This window comes from Silurus meridionalis, chromosome 19 (assembly GCF_014805685.1).
Source record: "Silurus meridionalis isolate SWU-2019-XX chromosome 19, ASM1480568v1, whole genome shotgun sequence".
Classification (NCBI taxonomy): Eukaryota; Metazoa; Chordata; class Actinopteri; order Siluriformes; family Siluridae; genus Silurus; species Silurus meridionalis.
Genome location: NC_060902.1, coordinates 13331702 through 13354551, shown reverse-complemented (window position 1 = coordinate 13354551; position 22850 = coordinate 13331702). Strand labels below are relative to the sequence as shown.

Below are 22850 nucleotides of genomic sequence, written 5' to 3'. Positions count from 1 at the left end.
CAAGAGAATGCCAAGAGTGTGCAAAGCAGTAATCAAAGCAAAAGGTGGCTACTTTGAAGAACCTAGAATATGACATTTTTCAGTTGTTTCACACTTTTTTGTTATGTATATAATTCCATATATAATTCCACATGTGTTAATTCATAGTTTTGATGCCTTCAGTGTGAATCTACAATTTTCATAGTCATGAAAATAAAGAAAACTCTTTGAATGAGAAGGTGTGTCCAAACTTTTGGTCTGTACTGTATGTGAAGAAAAAAAAGATGTTTATGCTATAGCCATCTGGCTTTATAGCCAAGAATGCCAACATTGGCATACATCCTCTATCTCTTCCACTCATGATGATACTATCCAATCACGGGTGTCTGTGAATTCATGTATGTAGAAGAGGGCAGATAACACTATTCTCAGTCTTAGTCTCAGTATGATTCTGCCTGAGTTGCAGTTTGAAAAGTTTGAAACAGTGGGCATCACTTACTTATGCACATACGAGCCTTCGCCTTCCTTGGATAATAGATATAGTATGATAGGTGAGAACTTCTGGTGGTCAGGTGAACAAATTGTAGTGAAAACTAACAGAAGAAAGCTACAATGGTATGGATCTCATGGGGTAAGTTATTTTTTTATTTTGTTTGTTTGTTGAAATTGTTTCTTCGTATACCGTAGCATATTAGGAAACTGGGGTCAGAGCGCAGGGTAACCCATGGTATCGTTCCCCAGAGCAGATGGAGTTAAGGGCCCATCTGTGGCAGTTTGGAGGTGCTGGGGCTTTATGATCAGAACCCAGGGCTTTATCCACTAAACTGAACTTTTCTTGGGTTTTGTGTGTGTAAGGGGTTTTGTGGGGGGTGGGTGCAAATACCTTTACTCACAGTGGCTTCATGTATAATTCACTCTACTGTAGACCTGCCACCATCCATTATTCAGTACAACTTGGATGCCTATGCCTCACTTACACCTGAAACACATGTTTAACATGCCACCATTCACTGCACTAAACATTATGTCTGCAGGCTAAAGAGGCAAAAGTAAATGCCCGTCGGAGTCTTTTATTTTGAAGACCCCTCCATCCGACCCTGTTGTGTGCATCTTCGAGATGTGTAGATACGTATTTTGAAATGCCCGCTCTGGGGTCAGACACGTGAGATGAGCGCAGTGAGGGTATTAAGTGTGTGGCGGAGTCGACACTTGAATTGTCGCTGTTTTGTAGGGAACACGCGAATAAACGATTATAAAGCGCCACGAGGTTTCCTGCGTCTTTTCAGAGATTTCAGTACTGATGAAGGTACTGTAACTTCCGGGAGAAAAAGAGGCCTGAGAGCCGCTGATGTCGCAGAAAGGCTTCGGCGTGAAAAACATGAAAAGACAGAAACGGCAAATAAGGTGGGGCAAATTCTTTTTTATGTACCAGTATATTCCTATAATTATTTATGTTGTGCTGCTTCCGGTCCGACCATATAAACGTTCCGTTCATCTCTTTCCCCTTTTAAAGGTTCCGGTGTCTCCTGTGCAACGGAATGTGGCCGAACTGAAGCGGTTCACTCAGAAGCTCCAGTTTGTCCATCCAAATGTTTTCGCAAAAGCACTTTCTAACAGTATTCTGTACCAAGATCAGAACATCATCGCTATAAATAAACCATATGGAGTCCCAGTTTACAGTAAGTTCATACTAATACAATCACTGAGCTTTTCTGTAATAAACATAGTACAAAAAAACCTCTAACTTTATGAGATGTCGCAGTTCACTACATAATCAGTTTTTTTTCTTTTAATTGTTGGTAATGTCCTGAACAATGTAATCATTATCCCCACATTTAACTCTTTCATATGGTCAACATAAATTACACCAAGTAACTAAAATTAAGTTTTTATTTGCTTGAATTATAAAAGACTGTTTTTAGTCATACTATTAGATTTCTAACTATTACTGTGTCTGCAAAAAACTTTAGGCTGTCAAGTTTTTTTTTATTTTTTTATCTGAGACAAGGTTTACTTCCTGTCCCAGATTGTGAAATCTCATTAACCAAATTTCAAATTTACTAAATTTCGAATGTACACATGAAAAAAGAAATAGGATATAAGGATTAAGAAAAGTAAATAAATAAAAACAAGTATAAAAACAAATATATGTATATAAATAAACTCTAGAAAGGGATGGGTGCGTATGGCAGATATTGACGGAGTACAAAGGAAAGTAATTTAGTGTGATTGTCCTTGAAGTGTCCATGTGCAGTATAAAATGGTTATAAAGCGACACTGCGCTGTGCAATATTAAGCCTATAGATATAGGCTTAAAAAATGTTTTTTCACAAATTAATCACCAAAATATGTGACCAGCTGGTAACTATAAATATTTATTACTTTTCATAAAAACTCCAGACACACATTATGTTCAGAGAAGTACATCATGGTTTTAATTTGTTCACTGAATCATGTCTTTTCCCATAGGTACTGGAGGCATCGGGAACAGCATTGCAGAGAGTCTGCCGGTCCTGGCTAAGATTATTGACGGTATTAAAGGAGGATCCGAGCTGCACGTCTGTTACAATCTCGAAAAGGACACCACCGGCATTTTGTTCCTATCCAGGACGGAGGAGACTGCCGAGCAAATACACAATCTCATCAGATCTCATGAGGCAGAGAAGAGATACATGTAAGTTATAATGAAAGGGAGAAAAACGTAAACGTTTACGCAGGGCAAGGCATCTAATAAACGAGTGTGAATACTTAAAGAATTAGAATGTGTAATTAAAAAACTAATCAAAGTATAATCTAAACCCCCCAAAAATTGTATTCTGTTAAGCATAACCCCCAAAAACTGATTGTATTTGGAATTTTTTTTCTTGACGTCTTACCACTGTAAGGCCCTATTGACTGACAATACACATTTTTATTATTGTTTTTTTTATTTAATTTTATTTCTTTTTTTTTTTTTTATTTCTTTTTTTTTTTAACCAGTTTTTTTATTCTGGACTTTATTAGTTAGTTATTTGTTTTTTTTAGTTAGTAGCAATTTTCCTTTTTTTTTTTCCTTTTTTTTTTTTTTTCCCCCTTTGTCATGATATTACAAACCTATTGTGTGGGAGGGTGGGTGTTATTTTCACTTTTTTCATAGTGTATTCCCCAAAAACGCCTTTTTTATTGTTTAAGCCGTAAATCCTTCTCACACACCCTTTTGTCAATTGGTAGAAATACAGTGCGCTGTCTCACATTTATAGTGTGTGCATGTACTGTACAGTGTACAGTTCTGCTTGGTTATCAATTGAAGTGTTTTATGACGTCAAAAAAGAGGCCGAGTTCAAGATGCACGTCACCGCATTTTTTGCTTTCTGTACTGTATTAACATTTTACTTAATTTTTATAATTTATATTTATCTTTTTATTAATTATTTTCATTATTTTAACATAAAACTCTAAAAACAATTCTCTATATTTTTTGGGGGGAAAATCCGGCGAACAAATTCGCTATGTGGCAAATGCAATTTCGCGATAAACCGAGGGCGCGAGATTCGAACCGCGGTAAAGCGGCAGATTACTGTAATAGTATTGTCCTATTGTCACTCAGGGTGATTACTGTTGGCGTCCCTGTTCCTTCAGAAGGAGTCATTGACATCCCAATCATTGAAAAGGAAGTCATGGGGGACCAGCATCACTTTAAGGTGAGCAAAACTTCAGGTAGTGTATTTTTGATTTGACACTTGAGAAGCTTTAAATAAAACACTACGGTAATAAGACACATTCATTGTACGTATACTGATAGTGACATGTCCTGTAGATGGGTCTGAGTCCGCTGTACCGACCTGCTGAGGAGGGAGACGGGCTCGTCCGAGTGAGAGCGCACCGGCAAGCGCAAAGTGCCGTCACGCGCTACAAAGTCCTGGACAGCAGCTCACGATGCAGCTTGGTGGAGCTCCAGCCAATCACAGGTAACAGAGATTACCATGCCTTGTATTCGCTGAAAAAAAACTCCCACATCTTACATATGTATATATCGAAACCTTCATGATGTGCTTAATAGTCTGAATTCGTTTGAATGAAGTTAGTAATTGTTTCCTGCCACGATGTTATAACAAGATATTACCAGTCTGCTAGAGAATGCCAAGGTTTTGAAGTCTTGTGTAGAATTAGGAGAGTTTCAAAATGTTCAAATAGCAGTGAAATTATGAGACTCGGAGTCCTCTAGTGCAGTGTAATTTGATGGCATTATTAGCATAAAAGTTGAAGCAACCTGATCTGTTTGAGCAGAAAGTACACATGAGGAGGAAAGAAAGCTGAGCAGGAAAAAGGACTAAAGCACTGCTGCATCTCTCTCTCTCTCTCTCTCTTTAGTTAGAGATGAAGCAAAGTTTATTTTTTGTCCCCATTATTAGCAGGTAGTCAAATCACATTGTTAACCAAAGCGGGAAAAATATATCTTGAATGACGTTAAAGTTCGTACCGTAATTGTCAAGATTCAATTTGTTGAATGCCATTCTTTGGGACTTTCGGCATCATTCATTAAAAAAATGGAATTCTGTTGTGCGTGTGTTCAGGAGTGAAACATCAGCTGCGGGTTCACATGGCATTAGCATTGGCTTGCCCTATTCTGGGAGATCATAAGTACGCCGACTGGAACAAGCTGGCTCCTCAGGTATGTAACTGTGAACACACCTGACATTCCCTACCGAACAAAAGATGGGATATTGAATCTGCATTCGTGCCAGATCAGCGGAGTGAATGTGTGGGTTAATTACTGAGATGGATTGATTGGCAAACACTTATCGGTTTAAGTAGTTTAAGCTTATAACTAAAACCTTCACAACACACTCCTCATGCCCCTTATGAGTTTTTAGATAGTAAAAGCAGTACGAGCAAGCACGGTTATTACAAACCAGCACAAAATGGCCTGAATTGATCCACCAAGCAGAAAGATGAATTTTCTCTAGCTTTAACATTGTAACAACAAAGCCCTTCTGGTGTACACATTAATAAAAAAGATGACTAGACCCACACCAGACCCGGTATTGAAGCATACTTTAATTGTACCGTATCACCATGCAGTCAGCACTTATTACCCTGGATTTTCCTTACATGTCATTAATACGAGCCCTAGGTGAGGTGTTTTAGTCCACTGCTGTACTATCTGGATGCACAGTTTAAGGAGCTTAAAGGAAAAATTACCCAAATCTCCTACAGGTTTGAGGTCTGATGTTTTTTAGTCACAATCAGATACAATTGTTATATTTATGGAATTTGTATGTCATATGATTGCTATAATGTGGCTTTCTAAGAAACCTATTTGGGGGAACACTAAAATTAAACACTATAGACATTAAATCTTAAGGAAAAGTCCAGATTGTCGTGGATGCAGCTGTTTTGGGTTTTTGTCTGGCAAAAAGCAAGCCTTGCCGTGATCACTCAGTACTCTCATGTCAAGGTTTAATAAGACAATGTGTGATTTATAATGATACAAAGTGCCCCATTGCTAAAAAATATATCTCCCATCTCGAGATGATCTTGAGGGATGACTTTTTTTCGCTGGCCACGCTTCACCGAATGCGCGTATCGTGTTTCTGCCTGCAGAAGTTACCGGAAGGTGTGCTGCGGCGGCTCGGACTGGAGCAGAGCAAAACCCGACACCTTCCTCTCCACCTCCATGTCCGACAGATCACCCTACCAGGAGTCAGGGGTCACAGTGACCTCACTGTGTCCTGCCCACTTCCCAAGTTCTTCACAGCGGCTTTGAAAAAACTGCAAATCGAGCTGCCTGAGAAGCCATAGGAGATGAGCACCACTTCGGATACGAGTGTAAACTCGAACAAGAGACCATGGTTCACAGGAGGTCAGATAGCTGGCATTGAATAAAGTGAAAACAAGATACATCGCCTGGAAGGTGCATGCAAGAAGCAACCACCTGGATCTAATTGCTTGGAGCTGTGCTGACTTGGATGATTTATGGGATCCTGCTTGCTTCAGTTTGGTGCAACATAAGAATTTTACTGATTATTTAATGAATCCCCCCACAATCCAAATAAATTGAAACTGTATTGTTCATCACCCTCTGTTAGTTTTTTCCAAATCCTTTGTTAAACAAATACAACAAATTTATATATAAATATTTAAAAAAAGGAAAGAAAGACACTACACACAGTTACAGGGACCTCACTGTACAAAAGGCATGTTTTGAAAACACAGGCTTCAATGCTTCAGTCTCCAGCACCACTATATCAATACATATCAGATTACCATAGATGCATATACATATATATAATAAAAAAAAAAAAAGACCAGAAAGTCTTTCTGTATAGAATACACTTGACTGTGCTCATGCCAAGTCAAGAGGGGTGTATGGGGTTCCCCAAAAGAACCCTTGTTTTTAACCCCATGCAGAGATGAATCCAGTCTAATCACACACACTCCTTGCCTCTGTTACAAAAAAAAAAGAGAAAAAAATAGGGGGTATTGAAGGGTGTGAGAAAATAAACGTTGGTGACGTGTGAAACAAAGGGGCTACATATTTGACAGCAATAGCTAGCGAAGTGAAACCGCACTTTAAAGGTGTGTCATGCCATCAGGCATCACATGAACAGATTAAGTAATATCTTTATTAAAATAGAAAAAGAAAAAAAAAGGCTTGTAGGTTCGGTTCAGTCCTTCAGTGGCGGCTGGTCAGAGGAGGCACCTGCAAGAAGTAGAGGTTTATAGGAGGGGTGGATAAAATTTGTTTTTCTTTGATATATATGTTTATATTGTGTGTGTGTGTGTGTGGGTGGAGTTGCACTGCAGTTCCATAAAGCATCAAACTATGATGCAATGTGTTGCAATTTTCTGAATAAATCACTAAAGCAATCCAATTCAGTGGCAATATAAGGAATATGCAACTGTTCTTTGAACTCTGATCCACTTTAGAATTATACACTGAAATTAAACAGCAAGCTGAAAGCAAAAAATGACTACCAAATATTTTGAACGTTTTATGAACTAGTAAACAAACGCTATTTTTCTTTTAGGGTTAGCGATCGGCCGATTGCAGCATTTAATTTTTTCCTCGGACCGGTCAGGTTTTAAATCCTACTCAAAACGATTTAAAGAGCATAAGTAGATGTAGGTATCGTTGCCTCCCCTTGCCCTGTGCCACCACTGGTGCGTGCTTCAGGTTGTGTAAATATGGAGCACGAGGAGACACAGCGATGGCTACATTCCCTCCTTTTGAGCTTGTGAGCGACTTGGTCGCGGTGAGGCCGGAGGAGTTTGGAGGTGGAAACCTTCCTTTCACCATCTCTCTCCTTCCACCCTTCATCTCCCCTCACTGAATGTTGGCCTGCGTGATGGAGATTATTTCTTGGATTTCTCGCACCACCATAATTCTTGTGAGCATTTGCTCCAGCTGCTCGCTCGTGATTGGCTGGGTCGAGTACCATATAGGGCTGTTTGGGGCTACGACGGGCTCTGGCGTCAGGTAATACGTGTCATTCCGACCTTTGGCAGTTTGAGGGCTGGAAAGAAATAAAAAGCAGGTGTGTTGGTCAGGGACAGTGGCAGCTGACTTGACTAACAAAGATAAATCCCTTACTGAACAGGTCCTCACCATTTGAAGAGGTAAAAGTCATAGAGCTTGATAGGGCAGCGAAGTGGATTCTCTGGATCCTCAGCTTGCTCCGCATACATATCATCAGTCACTAAAGCAAGAAGCCACAAAGAAAGAAAAGGCATTTACTTTTTTTCTTCCAGCAATAAAAGGTGGATTTTATCATATATCTGACCACACAATGTAAAAAAAAATAATAATAAAAATACTATTAACCTTTCTGACCGACATGGTGAGAGCCGACTCCTTTCAGGTAGCGGATGCTGGTGCTTTTGTCTTTTGGGTTGGTCGGGTTCTTCTTGGTGTGCCGAAGCACTTTAGAGAAGGCCACTTTCATATGCTGCTCTACTGTAGTCAGGTGGAAATACCTGTGAAATGAACAACATTTTACTGAATGTTAATGTACTCCATCGAGACAATGTGTAAAAACGTGTGCGTCATTAGCGCATTCAGTCAGTATCAGCGTTTTTACAGGTCTATTTTGCCCCCTAGTGTTATAACGTGTTTCAGTTTAATTACCAAGTTTAAATTTAGAACAAGGAATCAAATTCACTTGGGCATGGGTCGTATGTTTGACAGCTCTGCTGTGGAAGGATGAAGAGAAGCTAATAAGAAGCCCTGATAAAACACAGATCTTTTCAGTGACTCACTTGGTGTTAAAGTACATTAGTGTAGTGAGTAAAGTAGATGGAGAATGAGCTCCCAGTTGTTTACACTCCCACAACATCTCCTCTGTCACATGACTGGGGATAATATAACCTAAAAAAAGAAATGCAGCAAACCATAATTTATACACAAATAGCATCCAATTAAGCACAACATTTTAGTCACAAAAAAAAAAAAAGGTAAAGTTTTTCTTTGGTATTTTTTGCTTATTATTTACTAACACAATCTCCAGTTATAAAGGCTATACTGCACACCCAAGACTCTTTGTTTACCTAGCGGATGGACACTGGGCCTCCATTCCTCCAGGATTTTGTGTAGACACTGGGAGAAGCGGGAGTAGTACTGGTCTGAAAAGATGTCATCCACCCTGCCATTCTCGAACATGTACTAGACACACAAAAAGCACGTATCACATGAGACAACGATATCCGAAAAATGACAAACATGGTTTGAGTGGTTAGAAAGTAGGCACACACAACATACTTTCTGTATGCACAAGAAGACGTAATACAGTGCGTCGGGTTCAAAGGGCTCCCCTTCTATACCACGGGCCTCCTGGGTCATGAGAGACAGAGCCACGTTAAGCTCGCCCACTGAACTCGACACCAGATCCTCTCGGAAACGCAGAGGCTGGCGGCCTGCAGAGAGATTAAAAAACACCCATACGCATAAGGAATTGTCTAAGAATTTCTATCTTTGGAGAAACAGGGCGGATAAAGCCGATGGAAACCCTACTAAAAATCATTAACCGTCGTAAAAAGATGAATCACTCACGGCCAATCGGCGCCAACTTGTTCTGTTCATTCTTATCGAGCTCAGCATTTTTGCGCTGCACCCAAAGCCTCCAGGTCTCCAGGCCTTCCTCTGGCTTTAGCACTGTAGGAAGAAGCAGTTCAGGAGGAGCCTCAGCTTGTGCCTCTGCCTCTGCCTGAAATAGGGAGAGAGAATTGTTCAATAAGAATAATTTCATAGCATCTCTTTTTTTTTTTTTTTTTAGCACAAAATACTATGACATACTCTACAAGATCTTGGTTTAAACAATTTTATAAACTGAAAATTAATAAATATTCAATCACATTAAATAAATTACATAAACATAATATCTAAAAGTACTTTCAGAGAAGGATTCATCATTTTTGTTTTTCTTTTATTTCTGCCTCGTCCTATAATCCTGGAGTACAAGGTGAAGGGAGAATAATGCTGTGCAATTTAGGTTGTCTTTCATATAGATCTGCAATGAAAAAAATAATTCTATGCTTCATTTTTTATCAACGTGGTTTCTTGCAGAAAACTGGTCCTAAGTTAATGAGATTGTTTTTTAGCATGAAAGAATTCTCTATATAGAATAAACCTGGCTCTAAGCTACTATGCTGACTTGCAGGACAGATTCACAATTCTAAATACATACATAGTTTATGTACATGCTCAAGATCTCCACCCTCCAGTTTTCTAACCTGCAGATGGAGCTGTTGCTCCTGAACTTCAGCCTCCTGGCAATGCTGCTGCTGCTGCGGGTCCCAGATGTGCAGTGCCTGGGTGGTGCTTGTGTAGCCTCCGCCGACAGCCTGGACTGCCACTGGAATGTGGATGTTCCCATTCATAAACTGCGCCGGGAAAAGAGAGTGCACCACCTCCTCCTGTGAGCCCGACACAGGCACCGCAACCGCAGCCGTACCAACCGTCATCTTGTCTTTATCTTTGTCCTGCACCTGCACCGTACTGTAGGCCTCCTGTGGGATGGCAATGTGTGCTACACCCTGTTGCTGCTGGTACACCGGGATAGTCCAGGTCTCTCCTGATGCACCCGTGATGGTGCCTGCTGTCGCTGTGCCGTACAGGTGCGCGCTATCTACAGTGAGGAGTTCTGGCCTCAGTGACACATAGCCCTGCTGCTGGCCCTGTGGAATAGCCAGCACGGTGGCGAGCTGCTGGCCCTGTGCTAGCTGATAAGACACTACGGCAGGTACGTCCACCTTTCGCTTCTTGGCTGGCTGTAGGACTCCCGGTGAAGCTCCGGCACGACGCTCTGCCTCCGAACCCTGATGCTGGATCTGAGACGGAGACAGTGCCTCCACTGTCTGAATTTGGATTTGCTGACCTCCGGCCACAGCTGCCACCAACTGAGCCTGGATCTGGGAGTCACAGACACAGTAAAAACACCTAATTACTGCTACTATAGGCAGAAAGAAAAAAAAAAAAAAAAAAAAAAGGTATTCACATACTGAACGGCACCATTTCAAAAACAAAAGCCTCAGCTTAGCTGTAGTACCCCAGTTTCAAGCATTACTCCACTGTATTTGAAAAAAGCACAGGTCTTGAAAAGATGCATCCATTCATGGCTACTAAATATTAACTATATAACAATTTTGCTTGCTAGTGAGAATGAAGGATTATCCTCTTTCCATCTGTTGGGTGCGTATTGTGTGTCCGTGAAAAAAACGTAGACGTACTTGCTGCTGTTGTTCTTCAGTTAGCTCGCCCTGCTGCACTAGCTGCGTTGTAGTGACCCCTGACAGCTGCTGTTGGGTAGGAGAAGCCACCTGCAGCACCTGACCAACTGTTTGACCCTGCTCACCTTGGATCTGTACCTGCAACAGAACATGAAAAATGAGCAATGAACATCAAAGACAAAACAAGAAAGGGGTGGGGTTTTTTGTTTGTTTGAATCTTCCTCTGTGATAGCTTTCTTTCTCAGCCAGTTAATTCAAGTAATACTAAACATCCAGTATAAGGAATTCATATTTGGATATATTGCATATTTAGAGACACAAGCTGGATATATTGAACAGTATCTGAAAAGTTTATATTAGTGAAGAACAAAAAGGATTCTAACCTGGACTTGTATCTGCTGTTCAGACGCCTGCTGCACAGCTGCAGCCAGCTGTGGCGAGATCTGCGTAGACGTCACCTGCACCTGCAGAAAAATAAGGCCAAATTTTATCACAAATTATGCACAAAATAATTGAAATAGCTTTGATCAGAAAATGTTTACAGTTGATGTATTATTGATTACTATTATACCATTATCTAGGTTCACCATGAATGCAAGTGTTTGATTTCTTACTGGGCATGCCAGCTCGAGCAGCGACCCTGCCACCTCTGTGCTGTCGGTGTAGATGCAGTTGGCCCCCTGTTGGTACACCATGGTGGTGGTGGTGCCACTGGCCTGCTGGCTGAACTCCTGGAGGATCTCAGGGCCTTTGGTGGCCAGGGACTCCAGGAACTCCTTCATGCGGTGCTGGGGTACGGTGCGAGCCTTTTGCCGCACATACTCGTCGAACGAGATCGCCCCGCCTTCGATCGGCTCATTCATGACAGGTCAATCCACCTTGAACTGACGGAAGCCTGAAAGAAAGAAAGATTTGGTAGCAGTGTTATGAGAGATGCAGAATGTGTTCGGTTCTGAGAGCAAATGAACGCAGACCAATTTTATCAATGATAGGGTTACAGATCTAGTCTTATGATTACTATATATTATTTTAGGCAAGATTGTGCAGCACAGGCAAACATCAACAACTCCACATGACACCGCGATTTTCTTTTTTTTTTTCGACATTAGGTTGAGGATTTTTTTTGTTTTTAGATCTTTAATGACAAATCAAAGGAACCTGCAAGTAGATTATAGTTTTTTTTTTTTTTTTCCTAACAACAATTTCTTCTCAATTATAAAAAGGACATTGGATCATGAACAGGGGAACATCTTCACTTCTAATCCTTTTGCATGTCTGAAAGAGAATGCATTTCAGAGGCACTCGTTTCCATACGTGATGTTTTACAGACTCTGATTTGGAGGAGTTTCAGCTCTGGTGCATCATATATAACGTTAATGGTCAGAAAATACACAAGGAAAATGCAGCTCAGGGGCTTTGTATCGTTTAAATGAAAGCCCACAGCGACTGGCTGAATCGCAAACGGAGACTTATTGCATTTTCCCAAAGCACTACGTAGGGCGCAGAAACCTTTACCCAGCATGTAGTCCACTTATCGAAGGAATGAGGAGTCATTTGGGATCGGGCCAGCTGTGAACCGTATTGCACTTTAGACCATTTCTGTCTATTTATTCCAGATTAAAGGTTCAGCTGCTATATATTCCGATTACATCTCAATTCAGTGAATATAAAACAGTTGTTGTGTACACCGAAGGCGGTAAATGAGGGCTCTTGGGGTATAAAAAAAAAACCTCCAGCTAGCTAGTTGTAGCTAACGTTTCCAAAACATTGTTAGCTCGCGAGGCTAGCTGAGGAATTTCGGATATTACACCAATTAGTGAACACGAACCGGGCCGACACTGCTATTTACCGAAGGAACATGAAATATAATATATTTTTACTGTGGGCTTGGGTCGGGAAATCATACAAATATGAATCATATTTCTTCCACTAAAGGCTAGCTTAGCCTGACGGATTTAGCAGGCTATCTCTGACTAGCTCGGCCGCGTATCTCGCCATGCTACCTTAAATAAAACCAAAATCAATTTCCGCCAAAACACGCCGTTCAAAAAACAAAAAAACACCAAAGCACGTCTTAATTCATTGCTCAGTCCCAGACCCGGACTCCATCCGCACCTCTATCACACCTCCGGTTACCGGTTCTTTTTTCTCCTCCACTCAGGTGCACCGAACAATACCGATAGAAGTGATGTGACGTGGTGCTTGTTGCATTTTCCGAGCGCGCATATGTGCGTTTCGACGCGAATCACACCCTCACAACCGTCACCGCGTTTGGTTGCGTGGAAAAAAATACCCTACCGTGGTAGAAAAAGACGTTGAAACGCGGCTGTTCAAACCGGAAACCGGACCCAATATTTTGTGTTTTTTTTCCCCACACCACGTCGAAAGCGGCGCGCGGACGGAAGTAGGCCCTTATGCAAGAGTGTGAGACCCCGGACTGTCCTGCTCGCACAGCGCCCGCTTCAGTGTGAGCGTGCGCGCAGCTCCCTCTGCAGGCCCGCGCGCACATTCCGTCCCCGTGAACGCGCGGCCGTGGGGGGAGTTGGTGTCTATAGGAGATGGGCGCGGGAACGCGCGTCGCGTGTTGGACACTCACAGAGAGAGGGGGGACAATAAACTGTCATCAACTTTATAATAATAATAATTATTATTATTATTAAGATTATTAATATTATTTAAACTATTATAATTAACAATTGTATTTGTTGTTATTTTTATTATTGTTGTTGTTGATGTTGTTGTTGGTGGTGGTAAAATCCAGTGTTCTCAGCATTAATTTCTTGTTTTGCCAATTGAAAATGAATAGTCCCCAAACCATAGATTATTCAGCACACTTTAATATGCAGAACATTCCCATGCAACCTCCAGGTTTATGAACCATATTTTGTCCTCCATGGCTGCACAGATATTATAGAACAAAGTACATGATTTCTAACTTGTCGATTTCTTCTAATTTATCGTTCATAAACACAAATATAAATACTACAAACGCTGTTTCCCCTTTGTTTAGGATGTGCGTACGCCTTTAAGCGCGGCTTTATTTGTTCCAGTCCGCCTTAAAGTGCTAGGCATATGTGTGTGAGGGCCTCCCCCTGCAACACACTGCCTAACTGCGCTCTTAAGGTGGACCGAAAGAGATGCGCAATACATGGGCACCTTGTTCCACACGCACGGCCTAGGAAAGAGTTAATTCCCACGGTTTGGTCCTTAACCCTAATATGACCCTTAGAAATGTTTTTTATGAATGGTAAGTTTGAAAGAAAAAAAAAATTACAAGGAATCACAAAACATCTTACATAAACATTTTATAATTTCACATAACACATCTCAGCATGGGAAAGTGAAGCAGGTGTGCTCAGTACCGTGGAATAGGCATTAATGGAGATTTCAAGGAACATCTGTAGCCCATCTGATCATCAGTGACTCACAGGGTTAAAGAAAACAAAGAGCTCCCTTTACAAATGTGCAGCTGTACAGGTTAACACCAGGCAAGTTTGCATCGACACAGTACAACACAGCATACGGCGATACATTAAAAATTCCTCACATCATGTTTTGCATTTGTTTTTTTCTCTTTCTGTACCATACACCCTGAGAACCATGGATGCTGACCTAGAGAGGTAGACAATGAAAGTTCATAGAATGTGTAGTTATAACCTGGAAAACCCTCTTGAATACACAACCTCTCTTCAAGTTATTACATACAGCAGAACTTAAACTAGTATGCATTGCTAGAGCAGGTAATGTAAGTGTTGACTAAGAATAATCACATAAAAACAACATATACAAATAAACATAGGTAGTATTTCATTGTTAACATCAGCACAAGGATCTGGCAGTAGGAACAGAGACTAGGTTTGAAATGTCAAATCGATGTGAACGAACTCTGTAATTGAGTGCGATGTTGCTTTCAATATGTTTAAGTGAGTCCTCTTTATGATATAGTTACAGTCCCTCTTTACACCGCTGAAACTACTTTAGGCTTATTAATTAAAACATGTTTTGAATCAAGTATGTAAGTAATCACTTTTCATTTTTAGGCCTTAGTGTATCATTCATTTTTTTGCCCTATGGTAGCACTCATTGAACCGACTTCATAGCCTTGATAAATTCTCTGGCTGGGTCACTGTCTTGAATCTTAATTTGCAAGAATTACATTTTTTTTTTCACAAACAAGTCTACAAACTTTTTTGTAAGGTGGCCAAGCTTCTCTATTGAATAATCTTCTTTCAAAAACAGGCACACATTCATACAGCTTCTTAATGAGCTGGAATATGCAAATAAAGAATTTCAATGTCATGTAATGTATATGTGACATGTAAAATCAATCCTTTGAATATTGAATAGAATTAGAATATTGGTTTGTATTAAAAAAATAGAATACACAGGCTCTCGATCCACCATGACCCTGATCAGGATAAAGTAGTGATAAAGTACTGAAGAAATGTGTTATTGAAAAATGTTTTATACAGTAGGCAGTGGTGGCTCAGTGGTTAAAGCTGTTAGCGATCAGAAGGTAAGGGGATCAAGTTGCTACAGTTCAGCTTTTTAACATCTCTGCTCCAGGGGTGCTGTATCATTGCCGACCACTGGAGTTTTGTTGAGTTTTATGTTTCGATTCGGTTGTGGCAGAACATTTACTACACCAGGATACAGGTCACATGTTCATAGAGCTAGCTCCCAGTGCACCTTTTGATCTCTATGCATTCAGAAGTGAAAGCTGATTTTCATCCCCACCTTAAGCTCTTTGTAAAATTATTTTTTATATGTTACCTCTGTGTATGATTTTGGGACTGTACTGATAAACACAGATAAATTTTTCAGCCAAACCTTATAATACAGCCTATTGTACCAAAGCGTGAAGGACAGGGTATGTGCAGTAAATACTAATGTTCTTTCGGTTACATAACACGCAGCAGAAACCTCACTGTTCAATTTCATTCAGTTATACAATTCCAGGTCCTGTTTATACCTGTCAGAACTAGCTAGTGGGTGGAAATTGGCAAATTAAAAGAAATGAGAGAAAATTAATTAAAATTGGTTTTGTAGGATCTGCAATGATTAGGTTTTAATAAGAAACTATTACATTGAGTGTACTCTTACATAAGTATAAAAATCAGATTCTTTGTCAATACATGCTTAAAGCCATGATTTGCTTTTTATATAACATTTAATTAACACCTCTAAATGCATAAATAACTGACTAGTGAAAAGGAACAAACCAAAAAGAAAAGTCACTAATTGCTCACAGGTGATTTAGATGGCGATACTGCTGATTTCCTTGGCAAACTAATTAAGTGTTACAATATATATTGACTCACTAGGGTTAGCTATATCTAGTTTAATAGTGTTTTTTTTTAGTTTGTGGTGGTGGAGGTAAATTTGTTACAAGAGTACAGATGTGGCAAAAACAGGAAATGTGCTTAATGCTAGTGATTGTAATGATGCTGAACTCCTCAACATTTTGTCTTGAGCTAAATGGGCATAAGAGTGAATCAGTTCAAGCTGGTAGACTTATTATTGAATCAAGCAAACCTACAAATGAAACCAAGCATGATATTTTCAAGAATTTGCATGAAGAATATGTTGGAGTCACCAATGGGTCTCCATCCTATCAGCCAGAGTCAATAGGTAGAAATCTTAATGCAATCCGTAGCATCATGGTTTTGTTCTGCATTTGGTGTAATTGTTTTCTCTTGCTTGTTAGAAGGGTCTCAACTGGCAAAGTTAGTGCTCAGGCACTGGAGTCCCTCAGTGCAGTGTGATAATGATTCAATGTCTCTGCGTATCCGTGGGACTCAAATTCCCAAATTCTTGGTTGAGACAAGTGAGTGTCAAAAAAATTGTTAAAGTAATTTAGTCTTTTCAATATCTATAATTTTGCTAGTGTAGATCTTATCACTTGTGGTTGTTCATAATGTAGTGCACTTGTGCTAGAAAGTGAAAATTCAATAGGCGCTTTCCTTAGGTAAAGGGGGACCAGTACCATTATTACGGATGCCTCCCCACTGTGGATTTTCTATGAAGAGAGCCCGCAGAGATGTTTCACTCGTCGCCAAGTATAATGGTTGTAATGTTGCACAACAGGTAACAAGCATTTGACTTTACACATTATGGAGATTTCTTTTTGTTGTATGCCGCTAAATAAAAGTTGCATTTTATGTATGTTTTTGATGTTGTGTTTTCGATGACCAAGTCATATTGCTAATTGCAGGGAAATGCCTATGTTCTGCCCTTACGTGCTTCTGGAGTTGTTCTGAAAGTGGTCTGTCCTGTGGGTCGTCCTCTAACCAGAGTCTCATGTACCCCTTCTGCTATGGTTGTCAATTTGGGTGTGGCTGCAGATGGTGTCAAACTAAAGGGTGAGATTTAGTTTTTAATCTAAGATTGTGCTTCATGTCACACCCTGAATTAATTTAATGTTTGGGTATTTGAAAATCTTGTGCTAAGATAATGTTTGGTTTTAGTGAAAGGTGTTTGGCAACCTATTTACCAAGCAGCTACGATCTGTGGATTTACCTTGGAAGTTATAGGAGGTGGATTGACACTCACTGTACCATATACAAGCAATTGCTGGCAATATGAGGTAATTCTGTGTGTAGCACATATGTAGACTCGGTCATTATGTAACTGGTCAACTTTTTGTTTTATTTATTTAATCTTTTTTCAGGGTGCCAAGGTGATTTTGTCTCTGCAGTGCATGGATGGGGAGTTGACACTGTCCTGCCCAGCTGTTCAACCCTCAACAACTACTCCTTTACTTGCTTTCATGTATGTTTCACCAGTCTCCTTTTTTTTTTTTTTTTTTTTTTTTTTCCCCTTAGGTATCATTTATTTAAATCTCTTTGACGGAACATGATGCGTCTGTTACAGGCAGCCTGTACCTCGCAAAGATGCCCCCATGACTACCTCGACAACTACAACTACCCTTGCTACAACAAAAGAACCAGTCAGTGCTGACGAACAGCTTTCTAATCCTTTGCTACATGGAGTGCAATATGGTTATGGTATCCCATGGCCTTTCCAATATAACCAGCCAGGAAGTTTTCCAGCTACCTACGCAAACGCAGCTTTAAGTACTGCTACAAAAGTTGTACCAGCCAGGCCTCAACAACATTTGCATCCTTGGTTACCTGGAATAAAACAACCTTATGGTTATGGTATGCCCTGGCCTTTCCAATATAGCAATCCTGGAACTCTTCCAGATACCCACACAAACACAGCTCAAACTTCTGGTACCATAGTTGCAGCTGCCAGTCCTGATCAACTTGGTTTGTATCCTTGGTTAGTTGGAACGTATTATCCTTATAGTTATCCTCTGCCATGGCAGATTAAATATAGCCAGTCTGGAGCTCCCCCAGCCACCACTTCAACAACTGCAACCCCAACCACCACTCTGACAACTACAACCCCAGCTACTACAACTACCACTTCAACAACTACCTCCAAAAACTACCCTACTATGCCCAGAAGCTTTGATCAACAATGGTATCCTTGGTTACTTGGAACATATAATCAGTATGTCCCTATGGTACCACCTGGTGTTTCAGTGTCCGGTCCTAACGGTGGGGTTAAACAGCAGATGTACCAGACATCCTGGATGAATTCCTTACCTAAATACCCGACTGTAAACCAAAATCCAGGCTCTTCAGAGTTTAACCCTTCCAAAATTTTGCCGTATCATTCAAATGTTTCACCCCTACAGATTAAATTAGGACAATAAGCAAATCTTGACGGTGGCTTTCAAATGAAGGTTGTGATGAAACAATAAAAAGAAAAAATTAAAATGGTCAAGTGGTTTTGCTTATTTGAGTATAACTCTGCAAGTGAGTTGAGTAGTCTATATTTCTTCTTTGCTAGTTAACTGTGGTGACATAGGCCCAGTCATTTCGTTTTTATATTAAGTTCTTTTCAATTTTATGTTTACACTGGTCTACAACTTTTTTTTGAAATTGTCAACAGCTGAGATAATGTGCTCATCTTGCGTATTTTGATTGACTTAAAAACGTGTTAAAGGTGCTGCTTAGCTAAAGCTTCCGATCTTTTTGCGAAAAAATATTTGCTTACATGGGATGGTGTATGAACAGGATGCCTTATTTTGAACAAGTATGTTGGAGCAATTACTATAGTACTGTATGAATGTTTACGTATTTGTCTTTGCTTTGAGACTCAAGATTATTTCTTAACAGCAATTTATTGGACTCTTTATTACATCTTATGTTAGTTTATCTGATTTCACGTAATATTTTGTAAGCTTTAACACTAATTTTGAGGTGGTATCTTAATATACTGGGAAGCTACATGGCAGTGGGACCAATCCAGCCACAGTTTGGTCAGTTTTTCATGTCTGGTGGGGGGAAGCATGAATGTTACATGGTACAGTAACTGAATAAAAAGTTACTGGAATAAATGGTGTTTTTTAATATAAAAAATTTGTGGTGCATAATTCTTTTTGTGAATTATGATTTCATTTAACCTGAAGCTCTATCTTGAAAAAAAACCTGAAGCCTATTTAAACTCAGGATTTAATTTTCCACTATTAGTTACCCAATTCTGGTAAAATTCAGCTACGTTAATTTTCAAGGCTTTGTCCTCATAGATCAGTGTTGCAGATCCAATAAGAGATTGCAGTATATACAAATCAAAATTGAGCATATTGGGTTATGTCACGTTTGTTTTTGAAATGGTGTTCTTTAACGAAAGTCTTACACACACACCCCACCCCAAAAGTTTAATTTAAGCTTCTACTTGTATAAAAAGTTAAGTGGCTTGTCTTTCGTGAGTCTTGCAGTAAGTTTTAAGGCCCTCAATCTGGTTAGCCCTGTTTCATCAAATTTTTATTTGTTCTTTGGGTAGCCATTTTGGTAGAAATTACAAGTTTGTGGAATGATGTTCTACTTTTCCCCAAGTTTAAGAAGGTCCTGTGGTGGCTCTGTCATTTAAGAAATGTCATTTAAAACCAATTCAATTGAAGAAATATAAAACAGGAAACACCTTTTGTTAAACTTTCTGATAGCCTTTTGATTTCAAAAACTATATTTCTTTGTTCTTACTTCAAACCTGTAAACCGTAACTGTTAAACTGTGCACACGCTCTGGCCATTGGCCTTGTCGATCATGTTTTTTTGTGTGTGTTTGCTTTTCAAGCAATGTGTGCAGTTATCTCCGAGACCTTAATCAAACAGTACTAACGAAGTTGCATTTGTGTGTTTAAACCTTATTAGCAAGAAAATAATTACCACAATAAGGTGATTTTGGATTTATCGAATGTAGTTACCAATGTACAAAGTTTGACTCCTGATGTAAGCTGGCCAAATCTTTCATTGCTTTTTGAAATTTTGCCAGTTGACATTAAAATGACTGAATGCAGCACTATACACCCTGCTCTTGTCTAACTGGCTGTGGAGGAGGCATCGAAGCTATTTATAATTGTACTTTGAGCGTTAGTCAAAACTCAGGGTACAAATGTAACTGATTTGAAGTGTTTTTCTGGAACATCACTGACTTGGTCTATGCAGTCGTTCTTGCTAATAAGTATTTCAACATGTCCAGGGTCTCTAGATTTACAATTCCTTTATGATGATATTTCACCGGTAAAAGCTATAATCATGAATCGTTTTGGTAGATTGCAGCATTGTTTAAAGGGAGAGATTGGGTTATGTTGTACTTGGTTGGTGAAACCAGAATATAATGGAGCTCACTGAGTTCTTAATTGCTTATTGAATTTGAAATGTCTTTGAGCTCATACAACTTGAACAGGTAAATAAATATATAGTCTCACTATATATTGAAGGGTATTTATTCAAAAGATAATTAGGGGGATTTTAAATAAGCGGGTGGAGAATCCTGGCATAATCATCAAATTCAAATGTTTGAATGCAAAAGCATCAAAACTGAGTAATCGATTGAATACTGAGTATTTTCTCCTATTCAGTTCTGGCAGTGCAGAAATACATTTACCAGGTCCATAGATTTTTCCGATTACACATTAACTCCCGATGGCCTTTCAGTTACATTATGTGCAGCTGTGAAATACCTTGATGTGAAATTTGACTCAAGTCTCTCCTCTTCTCGCCTCTCTTTCATGGCGTAATGCATGTTTTGTTTCACTTTGATCTGACTCAATGTCTTTGACAGGTAAATTAGAGTGAATGCACCATCCCACGAAGAGCTCGCTTTAGCGATGTGCTGTGAGATAGGCAATTGCAAACGACCTCCATACAAAGCCAGTGGATTGTGAAAAATGTGGACTTGATGTGGTGCAAAGTCCCAGGCCCATGACCCATGGCCCATTGCTAAACTGTGGGCTATAATTACTCAATACTTCTTTTGGCATTTCATGTCTGGAAAAGTTGGACTCCATCCAGCAATAGTTACTGACTTTAAGGCAACCTATGGATTTGCACTGAACACTGCTTCCGCTTTGTTATTGTCATTAAGGAACTGGATGTCATAGTAGTAGCTGACTCGCATTAGTCAGCTAATATCCAGCCATGGCAAATATTTTAATGTAATCTAGACCACCATGTTCAGACTTTTTGGAGGATATAATCTTGCCATTGACAGCCACAAGTAGGTGTCTTCTTTCTCAGCCTTGTGGTTAATCAGTGCATCTTTGCATCTGTAATGGCTAGTCCTGAGGTGACCCTAGTCACATTGGCTTGGACCCCATAAGCTTTATGTCCTCAGAGAACATGCTCCTGAACCTTCCTCAGCCCAATGATTATTTATTTTCCTGTAGCCATGTGTGTAGTCCAGTCTTTTCTGACTCATATCCTCATGGGGAAATCCTTGTTGCTTGAACGAGCACTTGCATTAGAGTAATTGACACAAATATTCTAGATCAGGTTGGACAAAATCACTGCTTCATGTCATGCATAAATGTCTGGATGTCGGTTCAGACACACTTTGAGACTATATCATGCATTGATGCCATCAGTTAACACGGCTGATACCCCAATATTTCCTAGACTAAATGTATGATCCTTAAAACTTCAGGAACGTAGTAGTTTGACATTCAACATTATTGGCAAAATCCAGAAGGTACAAAAAAATAAAGAAGTAAAGTAGATACACTTTTCCATTTGCACACAAACACTATATCCTACTTGTGCATGAATTATGACGTTCTGCTTTAATTGCTGTCTTACTGGCAAATTGGGTTCATCAACTTCAAGGCTGTCCAACTCTACCTTTAATTTATCCATTAGTGTATAATACAGTTTTCCTCAAAAGGGCACAAGATAAGGCACGTTCTTGTGTATTCAAATAGTGTGCTAACTTGGCAGACAAACCCTGTCCTTTGAACTGTATTTTGCATCAAACTATTGAAGTCCATTCCTGGTGCATTTATACAAATATTTCTGTCTTTAAAATGCTGCTAAACCTAGAACAGGTTGTATCCCTGAATGTCAAATGTGTTCAACATTTCCCTTTAGTTGAAAGATCAGTTCCTGCTTCCTCTTTTTACTTAAGCATCATGTAGCCTGGGTCTTTAGGTCATAAACACATTTTGTGAGCTCCTGTAGACAATTTGAATATACCCTGCTCTGTATTTGCAATGAAATAGGGTTGCCCCTTCATCTAACTTTTAGGGAAGAAATACTAAATCACCAGCTAGGCCTCTCTGGCTGGAGCCTGAATGCAAAGCGCCCGTTTATAGCCTTGTGCCTCTTCAGCCAGACTTATGCTGAGGCAATGGTGTTTAAATATCCATGTACACTTAGATATAGCGCATAACTCGCATTGCTTTGTTCTCCATTGAGCTCCCAGGCTTCATCACCAGTCCAATAATGTCAAAGGTATGCTGTTTAAAGAGACAGCAGTATATCATCATTTGATTTGGACTCATACCTGTTGCACAAAGCTTTCAGCACTCGCTTTGTCACATGCACACAGCGTTACTGTCACTGCAAAAGATCTCACACTTTACACCCTCCACACAACCGAGTGCAACTTCTTGCAGCATCTTTCTTTTTTGTGACTGTCAATAACTTCTGTTTATTAGTGTAAACTTCTGTCCATGGACAGTTTTCTTAAAACTGGATGATATTTGTTGAGCCATTTGTTTACCTACAGTATATGCCCAAAAGAATGACACCACATCCATATTAGAAAACCATTCGCATTTACAAAACCCTCCTCAGATTTTCTAAATGTACTTGCATC

General features: G+C 39.8%; 3 protein-coding genes across 6 annotated transcripts; 2 read left to right on the top strand and 1 right to left on the bottom strand.

Moving 5' to 3' along the window:
- Positions 1 to 986: 986 nt before the first annotated feature.
- rpusd4 (RNA pseudouridine synthase D4) lies at positions 987 to 6036 on the top strand. The gene is made up of 7 exons (XM_046874992.1): positions 987 to 1383; positions 1493 to 1658; positions 2449 to 2653; positions 3566 to 3659; positions 3776 to 3926; positions 4533 to 4630; positions 5563 to 6036. The coding sequence occupies exons 1-7, from the start codon at positions 1147 to 1149 to the stop codon at positions 5758 to 5760; spliced, it is 1149 nt and encodes a 382-aa protein (XP_046730948.1). The 5' UTR covers positions 987 to 1146; the 3' UTR covers positions 5761 to 6036.
- A 528-nt stretch (positions 6037 to 6564) lies between these two features.
- LOC124402173 (transcriptional regulator QRICH1-like) lies at positions 6565 to 14290 on the bottom strand. 2 transcript variants are annotated; one of them, XM_046874978.1, is made up of 12 exons: positions 12982 to 14290; positions 11298 to 11578; positions 11067 to 11147; positions 10684 to 10821; positions 9688 to 10365; positions 9008 to 9161; positions 8717 to 8871; positions 8506 to 8620; positions 8218 to 8326; positions 7784 to 7935; positions 7568 to 7658; positions 6565 to 7475 (listed from the first exon to the last, which is right to left on the bottom strand). In XM_046874978.1, the coding sequence occupies exons 2-12, from the start codon at positions 11544 to 11546 to the stop codon at positions 7286 to 7288; spliced, it is 2112 nt and encodes a 703-aa protein (XP_046730934.1). In that variant the 5' UTR covers positions 11547 to 11578; positions 12982 to 14290; the 3' UTR covers positions 6565 to 7285. The 2 variants fall into 2 exon arrangements, with proteins under 2 accessions (XP_046730934.1, XP_046730935.1); XM_046874979.1 differs by lacking the exon at positions 12982 to 14290 and adding an exon at positions 12799 to 12972.
- Positions 14291 to 16013: 1723 nt separating this feature from the next.
- LOC124402175 lies at positions 16014 to 18473 on the top strand. Of its 3 annotated transcripts, none has more exons than XM_046874985.1 (7): positions 16017 to 16314; positions 16394 to 16510; positions 16652 to 16770; positions 16898 to 17045; positions 17151 to 17269; positions 17354 to 17454; positions 17557 to 18473. In XM_046874985.1, the coding sequence occupies exons 1-7, from the start codon at positions 16083 to 16085 to the stop codon at positions 18404 to 18406; spliced, it is 1686 nt and encodes a 561-aa protein (XP_046730941.1). In that variant the 5' UTR covers positions 16017 to 16082; the 3' UTR covers positions 18407 to 18473. The 3 variants fall into 3 exon arrangements, with proteins under 3 accessions (XP_046730942.1, XP_046730941.1, XP_046730940.1); XM_046874984.1 differs by having other exon boundaries at positions 16391 to 16510; XM_046874986.1 differs by lacking the exon at positions 17151 to 17269 and having other exon boundaries at positions 16014 to 16314; positions 16391 to 16510; positions 17557 to 17670.
- Positions 18474 to 22850: the final 4377 nt, after the last annotated feature.

Bases quoted from the DNA above. Each gene is read 5' to 3' on its own strand.
- rpusd4 (XM_046874992.1), top strand. From the start codon at position 1,147: ATGAGCGCAGTGAGGGTATTAAGTGTGTGGCGGAGTCGACACTTGAAT. The intron at 3,927-4,532 runs GTAACAGAGATT...GCGTGTGTTCAG, and splicing joins GGAGCTCCAGCCAATCACAG to GAGTGAAACATCAGCTGCGG. The intron at 4,631-5,562 runs GTATGTAACTGT...TTCTGCCTGCAG, and splicing joins GGAACAAGCTGGCTCCTCAG to AAGTTACCGGAAGGTGTGCT.
- LOC124402173 (XM_046874978.1), bottom strand. From the start codon at position 11,546: ATGAATGAGCCGATCGAAGGCGGGGCGATCTCGTTCGACGAGTATGTG. The intron at 10,366-10,683 runs GTACGTCTACGT...TGTGACTCCCAG, and splicing joins CTGAAGAACAACAGCAGCAA to ATCCAGGCTCAGTTGGTGGC. The intron at 7,936-8,217 runs GTGAGTCACTGA...TTCATTTCACAG, and splicing joins CTAATGTACTTTAACACCAA to GTATTTCCACCTGACTACAG.
- LOC124402175 (XM_046874984.1), top strand. From the start codon at position 16,083: ATGTGGCAAAAACAGGAAATGTGCTTAATGCTAGTGATTGTAATGATG. The intron at 16,511-16,651 runs GTGAGTGTCAAA...CGCTTTCCTTAG, and splicing joins CAAATTCTTGGTTGAGACAA to GTAAAGGGGGACCAGTACCA. The intron at 16,771-16,897 runs GTAACAAGCATT...TGCTAATTGCAG, and splicing joins GTTGTAATGTTGCACAACAG to GGAAATGCCTATGTTCTGCC.